The sequence below is a fragment of the Ambystoma mexicanum genome, chromosome 9 (genome assembly GCF_040938575.1).
Source record: "Ambystoma mexicanum isolate Mex_15411 chromosome 9, UKY_AmexF1_1, whole genome shotgun sequence".
In the NCBI taxonomy this organism is placed as follows: domain Eukaryota; kingdom Metazoa; phylum Chordata; class Amphibia; order Caudata; family Ambystomatidae; genus Ambystoma; species Ambystoma mexicanum.
In genome coordinates, this window is record NC_090931.1 from 1,068,097,460 (window position 1) to 1,068,110,614 (window position 13,155).

General features: G+C 43.2%; 1 protein-coding gene across 3 annotated transcripts in view; it reads left to right on the forward strand.

Annotated features, from left to right (window-relative positions):
• The window catches only part of WDSUB1 (WD repeat, sterile alpha motif and U-box domain containing 1), a 987,384-nt gene that overhangs the window by 339,368 nt on the left and 634,861 nt on the right, over positions 1-13,155 (forward strand). For all 3 annotated transcript variants that reach the window (XM_069616372.1, XM_069616374.1, XM_069616373.1), the window contains exon 4: positions 10,773-10,865. In XM_069616372.1, the coding sequence (XP_069472473.1) occupies positions 10,773-10,865 (93 nt within the window). The remainder of the gene's footprint in view (positions 1-10,772; positions 10,866-13,155) is intronic.

The following is a 13,155-nucleotide window of genomic DNA, read 5'->3' on the forward strand; positions in this document are numbered from 1 at the left end:
AAGAATGACATAGGCAAGAAAGGAAGAGAGGAGGAAGCACAGAAATTAAGGGATAAAAGTATGCAAAGATGAAGGGAAGAAGAGCGTAGAGCAAACAAAAGAAGGGAAGAAATGGAACAGAGTCCAGTGATATCATGGGGCAATATAGAGGGGTTCCTCCTGTTACAGGCAACGTCCGGGCCATCTAGGGTAGCCCTAGAAGAGAATATTGACATAGGGAGCATTGGAGAGGGAATCAATAAAGCATATCAAAACTTGAGAGAAGGTAGTAAATCGGTAAGCCGAGGGAAGGGAGATCAGTCCATGTCCTTCCAGTCACAAAGCAAAGAAAGAGATCTGTTCAGCCTCGAGCATAGAGCCTTATCCTTAGACAAGCTGACTTTAAATAAGGGTGAACGGGATGAAAGCTATACCAGCTGGAGGCTAGATGTCAGACGAAGAGAGAGAGAAACCTTCCATGGGGAGGAGGGAGGAAGTGCATGCGGCCCGAGGGATGTCTGCAGACAGACAAGGAAGTAAGATGGTCTAATCTAGTGCAGCCCCACGATAGGACGCCAGATCCCATAGCATATCCAGAGCATCCTAAAGGATGATCGCATAGCGAGAAGGGAGAGTTACCGCCATATGTGAGCAGGCTGAGGTCATTGCCAGGTAGAAGGCAGTCAAGAACCATTGTCCCCACTATGGTAGGCAGACAACGGGAGCCGATTGAGGATTTGGGTTTACGCATTTCCCTTTATTGGAGAAAGGAGGGGCCAGACCGCTATATATTCCATGGCCACAAATGGATAAGGATAATTTAAGATGTAAACTTCATATTGCAAATCCTTACCTCTAAATACAAACAGTGTGGGGGATATTGTTTATGAAAAAAGAAAACTGTTCAAAAATAATATGTCGGGATGTCCTGGCCATTTGCCTCCCTTCCCCACGTTTTGAGCACGGGACAAGGCGGTTCATTCGAGTGTGTCACAGTCTCTGGCTTCTCTAGCACGAGGATACAGTTCGATCGTTAGCATCAGGACCTTCTGTATGCAAGTCTCTTTGCTTCTCAAATTCTCTTCATTCAGAGGGCCTGATGCAACCAAAAAAAACCTGGCAAGTTCTTTACCTCTTTGGATTTACACAAGTAATCACTTTAGGTGATTCACCATTCACCTGGATCCCCATCAGTCATGCTCAGATCCCTTTTTCACATTGTTTGCAGGATATTCTTTTCGGGTGACTCAAAGCCAACCCAGGATCCCCCTCAGCCGGACTCAGATCCCTTGTGAACCCTTTTGAACACAATTGGTCTCCCTCAGCTGGGCCTCGGACCAATTTCAATTAAATATTGAAGACTTTCAAATGTGCACAGGGTTTGGCTTGGCCCATCACAAGATCACTTCGATTTTACAATTCCTTCCCTATAACTTTTATCACCTTTTGGTTGGATACCTAACAGAAACTTAGAAACTTTCGAATGAGCACCCACGTGGTGCCAGACAACTCCATTTACGGTATCAAATCTTAGCTTCAAAGTTCAGTCACTCATCTGCTGCTTTAATTATATTTGCATTGGTTGCCTCTTACGCTTCATGCACTGTTCTCTTCAATTCCCTTTATACAACGTTGCGACTTGCAAGCTTGGTTTCCAGACAGACCGGTCTGGTATCAGTCTCCCCAACTCACTGGCTGTGCTGACTTTACTGGTGTTGCTTTGTTGTAGGACCCAAGGACAGTACCATGGCGGCAAACAATTCTCCCCGCCTTCACTATCGACGCAGGAGAGTCTCTGGTACCTCCAACACAATGCAGCATTCTTCAACTTTGATTCCAGGTCTTATGTTTCCTATCCTCGAAGGCCCATGAAAGTAACAGTCTTTGGCCTCACCATCTTTCGCCTTGTATTAAACTGCCATCTTGGAACTGCTGCTTCCTCGTGTGCTTTGCCTCGCTCAGTGTGCATTCCCTTTTTCGTGCTCCGCCCTTTATCTGTGTGGGGAAGTGTGATGGAAGTCAGGTATGTGTATTGATCAGTATTTGCCTGACCATTGTATTGGTACATGACGGGTATAAGGCTTGGGTGTTAGTCGGTTTTGAGAGAGAGAGAGAGAGAGAGAGGGGTAGAGAGAGAGAGAAAGAAAGAAAATGAATGAATATATACCAGTGTGGTGATAATTACAGAGTAAAATGATAGGATACACTTAGTTTAACCTTCTAACATCAGATGCACAACGCCCAAATGAATGAAAGCAAGATTACGTTTTGGGTAGTATTTTCAAATGGCACCACAGTTAGGCATTCCCCTGCAACAATCCCTATTAACCAGGTTTTGTGTTGGTGGAGAGGAGTAGCAAGGAGTCAGGTATACAAGGCAAAAATCAGAATGATAATCCCACCTACCACTCCAGAATGGGAGGCCAAAATTGGATTGAGCTCCCTTGAAAAATGAACAAAGTGGCACTCGGAATTACTGATTGGTTATTTTACATGTGCGGGTGAACGGATAAGACAAGAATGTGTGTGGCTGTACTAAAGAAGCAGAAAAATGTACAAGCTACAAGGCAAGGTACTAAACAACGGGCATACAGTTTAGAAAATCAACTTTGGGAAGGAAAAACAGTGTAGCAAGAGTTGTACGTGCAAAATTGCAATTTCTTATTTTTTATGGGTTTAAATAGGCGAACAACTTCAGAAATGAGCTAAACAGACCTAATCGGAAATCGGTTTTAATGCTAAGGTACAAAGGCACGTAACAGGTATGATAGTAAAGTGAAAGGGTGATTCTTGATTGTAACAGTATAGGATTCTTTGTAGGAAAAGTACATCGGATTTTATAATGAAAGCAGTTACACGGGCAGAATCGGTTTTAAGAGGAAAAGCACATGTTCTACTGAGACTATTTCTTTAGTGGCTAGATTATTACAGATGACACTGCCTGCGAGAAGGTTAATTTGCAATGTTAACCCATTCACGCTGCGTGCCTCTTTATATGGGAATTAATTAATTTATTCCAAATAGTACTAAGGTTTTACACAAGGACTGAAATGACTAGAAAAGAATTGCGCTAACACATGAAGACTAACACAGACTTTTCTGAGGACAGGATACACAGAGGATTCTGACAATTTAAGAAGCTACTAAAGGTACTTATTGGATTTCTTATAGGGTTGGACAAATGGCAAGGTAACAGAATGGTGTATGCAGCGTTTTGATATTGGGTAGGGTTGATTCTTATAGGAAGCACTTGAATTGGGTAGTTTGGACAGCTAACCAGGTCTCTGGACAGCGGGACAAGGGGCTGGTCACTGTGCAGCAGTGGCTCTCCTCAAAGGACACAGCAAGGCAAACAGGGTCTGGTCTCAGTAGACAGCAGGAGCATCAGCTGGGCAAAGACGGGTCTGGTCACGAGATTCACCCAGAGTGGTCTGCAGCCTTTCCTCCTTTCTCCCTAAATTATTGGGATTTTTGTAGGGTTTAGTTCTGGATGGTCGTTCTGCCTGGATAGGAGGCACGGCATGGGTCTGGATCAGCTACCCCTGGCCTGGCACTGGAGTCTGGAATCTTACAGGGTGAATGTGGAATGTCTGGAACTCTGGATGTTGATTTGTGAAGGAATGATTTTTGAAGGTCCTGACTTTCCCTAAGCTTCCACCTTATATAGGCCGGATGACATCAGATGATTTTACTATGTGGGCAGAACTAAGCTAGACCTACCTCCTAAGAAGGAATAGGTTGGTCTGTGGATGTCGCCACCTCCCTGTAAACAGATTGGACCCAGGGAAGTGACATCAGCTTTAGGGTGTGTGTTTTATGGTGTACATTGTTATACCACTGTTACTTTTGCCAACATCAGTTATGACACAAAATGCTAATTTTAACAATGCTTCGCCTCCTGAAAATCAGATAGGCCGACCCTATATTTACAAGGAATCTACCATTCCAACCCCCAAGTATGTAGGATGCTGTGTTGTCCTCTTGGCAATCATTCGCAATTTCTGTGGAAAATATTTCCCCTAAAAATCTATAAATTGATACACAGAAGCTTATTAATGTTGGGCATATTTTCATTTAACCTTCATAACCGTCTCATGTACACTTTTTCCAGAAATGTCTTTTTACTGTCGTTCGCATCCCCCACATGCTAGGAAGATCCACATCATCTTATTTTAGTGGCGCGAAAATCCCATTAAAAACCATCATTTTACATTGCTGCGTTTTCATATCACTGAAATAAATGTTTGAATGCAAAATGTCTTTTGATTCTCATGGGCCGGCTTTGTTCTCAAAAGTGGACAGTCTTCCCAACCCCCCAGCAAATGTCTTTCCTTGGTAAGCTTTGCCTAGAGGTTGCCATGGATTCTCCTTTAAAGTCACTAGTTTGAATGCAGAGGATTTTCAGAATTCTGAAGGAAACCCATGTGTCGGAGTCACCCTTTGTTCTTGGGAGCATCTCTGCCATGCAGTCTGAGACACCCTGTAATTATCACACTTGGCAGTCGACAGAACTGGGTCCCTGCCCTGGCAATGGGAAATCAGAGAGGTGCGAGATTTGGCCTTTGAGCCAAACTGGTCTAACAGGAATGCCTGAGTCAGCTAGGTTGTTGAAATTCTTTTTGTAATATACCTATATTTTTGCAGCTTTTCTTCCCCAATGTACAGTTGTGATTCTGGGTATTTTACAGTATTCTTTCCCATTTAGCTTCAATCCTGTCCTTTCCTTTCTCTGCAAGGCAAAGTAGCACAGGTTCGTTTTATTTTGATCCATTTAACAAAATGCAGTTTTCCTCAAATTTTGCTGTTGGAAAGCTTCCAGAGCTCTAGTCAATTTCTGTACACATGGATATGTTCAGGAAAAGGGTTCTTTGAAACTGACATAAGCAAAGGGAGAGAGGGAGCTTCTTGTGAAGAGTTTTGCCTGTGATACTTTATTGCAAAAGTAAATGCTTGCCATGCGGCCTGAAATGAATTTCTCTGCTCTTTCACAGGTTGTACTAGACACCACAATGCCTTTCAGGGGGAACTGGCCCTCATTTGATGGTGTTCATCCTGAATTTTGATGGTCATGGCTATGTTTTACTGTAACCATACTGTGTAATGTTGAAAGATGAAAATGGCACCAGTGCATAGTCATTTTAAACACGGAACATTTTCTCTTTCAGTTGGAAGTTTTGAGCTGGCAGCATAGCAGCGCTGAGCCAGGCTGCATTTGAATTATTTTCTTTGGTGCACATGAAGAAAATAAATGCAGCCATTCTCGGGAAGTTCGATGTTCCATCTTGCCCCATATGTGCTCAGCAGAGCCAATGCAGCCATTATTTTTGGTAACTGCTAAAAACGCAGTTTTGATGCAAGGGAATATGTGCTCAGCAGATCCAGCGCAGCCATTATTCTTGTAACTGCTGAAAATGCAGTTTGGTCATGCATGGGGAGTTCTGCTGGGCTGGTAAATGTACCCCACATACCGCTGCAGAGCTGCCACAATGAGCAGAGAGCCCGGGAGAGAGCGAGACTGTGTAAGACTGAGTGACTGGGAGCCTCCATTGGTCACAAGGAGACCCCACATTCAACCCGAAGATGCTGGGCTTGATAGGGAAGGTCAGAAAGGCACGGGGAGACGGAAGGACAGGTTCTGGGACCAATACCAACACCAATATGCAGTAAAACCAAAACACCTTGCTGAACAGTGAAACGGCTGTGCCAGAACGAAACAGAAGGTCAAACCCTTTGAGACTGGCGTATCTTGCAGGAAAGTGAACCAGGTCTGCCCACAGGGGTCTGGGCCCACCACAGTTTGGAGGAACATCTAAACCACTCTTCCTCATTGCAGTACCTGGTGGAGAAGAAAACCAGATCTGCCAACCAGGGTGTGAGACCCACAGCAGATTGGTGGAGTAACTAAACCACTCTTCCTCGTTGCAGAACCTGGGCGAGATGTTAACCAGGCCTGCCAACCAGGACAATGGGACCCATATTTTGGGGAATCCTGCAGATCCTCACCAAAACCCTGCCTAGAGTCTCCTCCCAGGTGGCCAGGAGAGGGTAGATGCTTCCTGATCCCAGTCCTTGGGGTGGTGTACTGCGGGAGCATCACCTGGGTGGAGACGAGGCCCAGGGTAGTGAGGAGATTCTGTGGGGGAGACACAGTGTTGCTTCCCTGAGAGGGATACTCTTGCCACTATGTCAAAGGAGGTTTAGGCTTATTGTAAAACCGAAATGCTAAGCTCCAAGGTTAAAACCCCTCAACCTTTTATATCAAAAGAACAGGGTTTTTGTATCCCTAAAAATAAACATCCTCCTCAATGTCAAGAGTATACCAAAAGGAATGCAGGAAGTGTGACCTTTTCTATACCACTGTCTCTAATCCTACTATAAAAAAACCAACACTGCTTCTAAAAATATTAAGGAAATTAAAACTACCTTTAACAATGTAAAAGGAGTGTAAAAACCTAATTTCCTCATAATTAACTACATGTCCCAGATCCCCCAGGGACTGTGACGAATAAGAGGGCTGAGGAGGCATACAGACAAGGAGGACAAGCAAGTATGCCTAACTGCCTTTGCCAGGATCAGGCAATTAACATTAAGGTCCTGCACCTGAATTAATTTGCCCCACCTGAGGCATAAAAGGCTGCAGGAGGAAGGAGCAGAGATAAGGACCAGGAGTTGGAAGGCTGGCAGTAGTGTAGTAGCATACGGAGAAGAGCACAAGGCTGGCAATTCATGAGGAAGTGTGACGCCAGGACACGAGAAGAGCAGATTTCACCTGCAGGTTCTGAGTTGGTCCTCTGTTCAGAAACCCTGTTTGGCTGTGACTGCACTGAGAGAGATGTGCTGAAGTTAAGTCGTCCCAGGTGCACCTAGTAGCTGTGACTGCAGAGCCGAGGTTGTGCTGCAACCCGAGGCATGTGTGCAGAAGCAAGCCGAGGGACAGAGTAGTGAAGGAGAGTCCCGATGGTCGGGGCTGCACCCATGCTGCAGAGGGGTGCGGGTTCCAAGAGTGTCTTAAGTACTAGTAGCAACCGCAGTGTTTCTGGAGCCGGTGAGTGAAGTGCTGTACTCCGATTCACTGAAAAACACTTGCTGGTAACTGTAGAAGTGGAAGCGAGTAAAAGTTGTTTGTTGCTATAAGAAATCCTGACAACAGAAGGAAATGTTTCACGCACACGTCATACCTAATTAGAGTGCTCACGTAAACTAAAAGCTTCCCTTTTTTCATTGTTGGCCAAATAGCTTTGCCGGAGTGGAAGCGCGTCTCCAGTTGAGAGGGAGAACACAGTTTGAAATCACTTGGAAGGTTAAGACTGACTTTTACGAATTATTGCAAGTATTCTCTCATCAAAGAGAAGTCTTGTATAGACAATTATAATTCCCGACTAGAGTCAAAATAACACTCTATGAATGAAAGGGAATGCAAGTCGGTACAGTTCTTTGAAGCCAAAATCTTCATCAAAGAGTAGTCGCGTATCGAAATCTGTTTCTCTTATGGAGCTTGAATCTTGTAACATCCAGAAAAAATATTCTATAATTGTAGAAGTTGTTGAAGTAAAGAGAAGAACGAGCATTAAGCAAGCCAGTAGGCAAATCCATTCTACAGTAAAACCACCTCCATTAAAATCTGACCACCTGTCTTTTGAAGTTGTTTAAGGTCCAGTGTCCTCTGATAAAAGGGTGACTAGGCTATATATAATATTGTCAGAAAACATTATATTGAAGATTTTTGAAGCAGTAGAACACTGTGGAGCAAAGGAGCTTGTTTCCACAGTGAAAGTAGCAGTCGCTGCTCCGTCTCAGTCACTGAACCACACAGTTTCTCCATTTGGGCATTTGAGGTCTCAACTTTGCATGTCAATACGTCAACATTATGTCCCCTATATTGTCAACGCTGTGCCTTAGCAGCTGTGGCAAAGGCTTCCATTGGTTAGCCTCAGTTGGTGCACTTGATGGCCGCTGCACACTAGAGGCATCTTAAGGATAGTGAGTGGTTTTTTTTTTTTAGTCTTGTTTCTGCATGTATCCCCTCCATCTTGGTCTGCTGTTTATTAATGCCCATATAGTTAGTGGCCTACTTGGAAGCCTACAAAGGCCCATCACTTGAGTATAGGCACATTATGATATGATATGACATAAATGCTAGATCATATCATCACAAGACCAATATTAGACGAGAGTGACCACCAGGCCCACAACAGGGCCAGCATAGTTCCCATGTTGAGGTGGCCTTCTGTCTTCACTTAAAGTTGACTGCTTGGAAAATTAACCTAACTGCTCAGAATAGCACTAAAGGGTACAACTAACACTGTGATAGTATGTTTATATTTATTGAGTTTATATAGCACCTTACGCCAATGGCCATTATGCAGAGGATGCATGCACCAACAAACGAGGTGCACAGTAGATATAATCTATTCCATATGCTGTAAAGACAATAGTGAGCAGTAGATTTCAGCAAATCAGTTCCTCAATTAGGTGGAGAGGATCATCTGCTTTCTGTGAAGGCAGTAACCATCCCCTTCTCTATCTCCTACCTCTTCTGCTTTCCTCCTTTTTCCTTTTCCTTCAACCCTCCAACCGAGGGGGCAGAGAGAGGCTGGCATATAGAATGACTCGCCCCATTACAGCCGTCACCCTAATTAATCGTCATAGTCATACAAAGACTTTCAGTCCCCAAAGCAGTTCCAGGATGGAGTTGTTTGGATGCACCTCCCCAGGCAGGGTCACCACTGCACCCCCTGTTGATCCTCCAGAGCAAGGGGTAGTCGAGATAGGGAAGCATATGAGATAGATATATAATGAACAGAGGGTCGAAAGGCCCAAGAGTTCCCTACAGGAGGTAGTTGCCTCCACAAGGCTGTGAAAGACACATGGAGAAGGCCAGATCCCAATATTGAAGACTGCATTGTGTTTCAAGGACGCCAGCAACCCTCCTGGGTGATCGACAGAGTTGGGGAGGCGAGGCCAAGCCTGTGGTACTAACCTTGACCCGTGAATTGGAAATCGAAAAAGCAAGAAAGAACCGCACACAGCCAGTGAGTTGGCAAGCGACCTCAGAGACCAGTGTGCGCGCTAAGAAAGATTGAATTTTGCAATGTATCACAAGTGAACACTGCACGCGTGTGGATGAGACGCGAGGAAAGGCGCTTGTGAATGAACTTTCAAAGTACAGACAGCTGTGGAATCAGCGATACTGAGTAACGGAGTAGCCCACTCGAAAGTCTCAGTCGAAGGTGCATTGTTTGAGGCAATAAAAGTGAATGAACTGTAAAAGCGAAAGTGAACAAAGTTAACCCAGAGAGAAGGGGAGAGGAAAAGCTGAATATTGAATTATGAGTCGAAGTAGTCCTGCAGTGGTCTGTAAAGGAAGCCCTGCACATTCGAAAGTCTTCGACATCCGAAAAGCGGTCTGCGCCTGACTGAGGGAATCCCGAAGTGTAAAAAGCTTGGGAAGCGAGCCCCGTCAAGTGTTGTTGAACTGTGCAAGGTCAGAGCCCGACAGAGGGGGACCAGTGTAAACTTTTTGTTTCGTTATTTGGGGAAGACTGGAACAAGAGCCTTTAATGTGGAACCCCAGGCGGGCCTCGATCCACTTTCTGAACCGTTTGTGTTAAAGCCTGAGCCAGAGGGTCATCCTGCCTATATACTTCCTTATTCTGTGCTGTCTAAACGTAGGGAGGAGAGCTGATTCAGCCACATTTATTGTTTGTCGAACACTGATTTTCCTTTTATATAGATACATACCTTCTTTACACATTTTTCTGTACAAGAGATAGGGCAGGCATTAAGTCTTGTTGACATGGGCCATTTTGATTTGACAGACATGACCAAGTCTGTTTTCTTTATTATTTGATGGTGGAGACAACTCCCATCCTAGTTATAGGGCAAAGTAGGAGTTTTTCCAAACCCCACAAAGTTAAAAAGGTTTTACAAATTGTATCTTTTGTGTCAGTGTCTTACTTGTGATACTATGCCTCCCCTACAAGAGAGAGCGAGGGGGAGAGGGTCAGAGAGTTGGGGAGAAAGGCCCAGAGAGTGAGAGGCACATAGAGGGAGGGAGAAAGGCCCAGAGAGATGGACAGGGAGAGCGAGCGAGAGAGAGAACAGCCCAGAGACAGAGGACGGGTGAGACTGAGAGTCCCAGAGTGAGAGGCACATAGAGATGTAGTGAGGGGCCTAGAAAGGTGAGGGGGAGAGTCAATATAAACGGAGGCCCTGACCCAGAAAGCGAGGGATGCAGAAAGGCATATCCATGGAGAGAGAGAGACTGACTGTACTGATGGACATTTCCTGTGTACTTGATTTCACTGACCGAGACAGTGATAGCGTACCAGACACTCCTGGCCGTGAGCACGCCTGACCACTCACCCAGCGAAAGGGAGAGCATGAAAGAGCACATGCACGCCGATTACAACTAGTGCATATGAAGAACCAGTCCTGAAATGATTGCAAAGAAAATCCCCACAATTGAACGGCTGCCATGGTCTTCCACCCCCTCACCGACGTGTCCCTGATGTAGCAGCCATTTCCAAAGTATAATTTTATAGAGCCGATTTGTTAATGTGAAGGAAAACACCTTGATACGTCATGGGCATTGCTGTGCGTTTTGTTGTTTTGTGCTTCAACTATAATGTCACCTTAACCAAAGATATTCCGTTAAATTACATTAAACTTGAATTCCCAAGACCTATTGTGATGAAGTAATACATTTACATCGTAAATTATATGGTTAATTGCTTGACTTAACTCTGTTGTTTGTGACTTTTTATGGCTATTTTGTTTTTACTTTCAAACAGATGGCGAACATGGCTTGAATTGTTTTCGATTGGCATCTTGTGGTCAAGATATTTCAATCAAATTGTGGGTTCTATGCTGTGATGATACCACTGGTATGTATGTGAAATTCACCATAACAAGTAAATACGTCTTAGCCATTGAACCCATGATTTAAATGTGTTTTTTTGAAAAAATTTTGTATATGGTTTATTTCAAACCTTTTACAAAATAAATTAAATTGTTACAATTATTAAACAGATGTTTTGCAAATGTATTTGGATGAAAATAGATGGTCTTTTTTTATTGTGCTGAAGTTGATAGCTCTATCCTTAATTCTGCCATGGTTATATTCAAACAAAGAGCTGTTTACAAATATCTGTTCTCCATTTTAATACTGGATGATGATTTCTGCTTGAAAAATATATTGTTTTAAGGCTATAGTTAAGTCTGCTATCATTAGCCCATAATGCTACAAAGTATGAGCGAACAATCAAAAGATGTAAGACTGATATTAAGGCTTGGTGGTAGATGTGCGGCCCTATTTTTCCCTAAAGCTTTTTATTGAGGGGAAGCAAGTGCATTCGCACGGGTAGATTTACACAACTATTTGTCCCCAAATAATTTCCTTTTTCTTTTTTGTTTGCTATGTCACCCCTCCATTCCCTCTCACTCGACAATCCTGCTGAGTGTAGGACGTGGTTTTAAAAGGAAACAATAATTTATATGATGCGTATCTCTGGGTAGCTATGCTCTGATATTTGACAAAATAAGCACTCAGACTTGTCTGGCAAGGGAGATCTCTAAAATCTTTGTTATATGATATGACATGGCATTTGTAATGCGCCTATACACACGTTTTTCATTAGATCTATGATGGAAGTTCATCTATTTATTAGCTTTTTCATTCAGGTTAAGTAGGGAGATCGGTCTGTACGGTTGGCAGTATTTTAGGCTTTTGTTGGATGACAACTATCCTTGCCTCCATCTTAGTTTCAAATCATTCCCCTCTGACTCTAAAGGAGTTGAATAAATCTGCTGAAGGCTTCGATATCAGTGGTGCAACAGTCTTAAAGTGTTTTTTTTATTATTTTTCAATGTTGTATTAACTGTCATGGCTTCTGCTGTCGTGATTGGGCATTCTTGGCCCTTTGTCTGTGAGGTAGATACGTGGAATTCCTACCATATAATCGTTTTATCTTGTAAATGCTTTCTGCACTATACAGCTATTCAAATCGATGAAGGCTTGGCATTTGTTTTTACTTACCATCTTCTATGCCTTTTCCTTCATTGATATATTTTGTGAAAGAATCACCAACCAAAGCATTTACACTATGCATCCAGCTTGGTCCCACAATTTCTAAAATGGTTGGTTTGACCCTTAACAGTTGCCTTTTGCCTTATGTCCTAATAGTATTCAACTGCTCCTTTACTGTTTAACTTTCTAAGGGTTTGCCTGGAATGGTTGGTGCGATGGTTTGGGCCAAACAATGTTAACTCTGTCTTGAGGTTTTCCTTTTTCTCATGTCTGATTTTAGTCATTGATTGATTTGGTGAGTGAATTTAATGTTTATTTATTAGTGGCCTTAAGAGCATCCCAATGGTTTGCTGAGGATATCAAATTTGGAGACTAAAGCCGAAGATGGTCTTAGGTGTTATCCCAGCTTTCTTTCTTTCATGCTAGGTCTTTAAATATGGACTAGCCCAATTTCCAACCCTCTGTAGTTTGTAATTTAATATCCACATCAGGGCTTATGTCTACCGTGCTCTGATAGATTTATGTAGATGGGATGAAATTGGAGCTCTGCATCAACTGTAAAATTCCTCCTGTCAAAAAGATGTAATCATTTCTAGAATCCGATCGAGAAATGTGTCAAGTCTTTATTTTGTCTTTGGGTGTATCTCCAGGAATCCACTAATTTATGTGATTTAAATGCGTTACCTGTGATATTTCATGATATTCACTGATCAAATGGCAGTTCCATCACTAGGTTAATGTCTCCTGCAATTACAGTCTCCTTTTGAAAATCGGTCCTGTAATAAATGATCCAGGACGTTTCAGAACAGAAATGGATAACCCACTTTTCAGACTTCTACAAGGAAAGAATTCAATTTAAAAAACCAACCCTCGAGAGTCCAGCAAAGAGCTGCAACTTACAAATGGGATCCAGAAGACGTCAAGAAAACGATCACCCACTTGAACGCATCAAGGGCGCCAGGGCCTGATGGCCTTCCAAATGCAACCCCGAAATTAGCACCCGAAGAGTGGACACGATTCTTTGTACAACTACTGATCCTAATCGTTGAAATAAAACAAATTCTGCTGACATGGAAAACTGCAACGTTTTAAAAAAAAAAGTATTTCATTAGTTTCCACAACAATCAACAAACCTTGCACCCCAACAT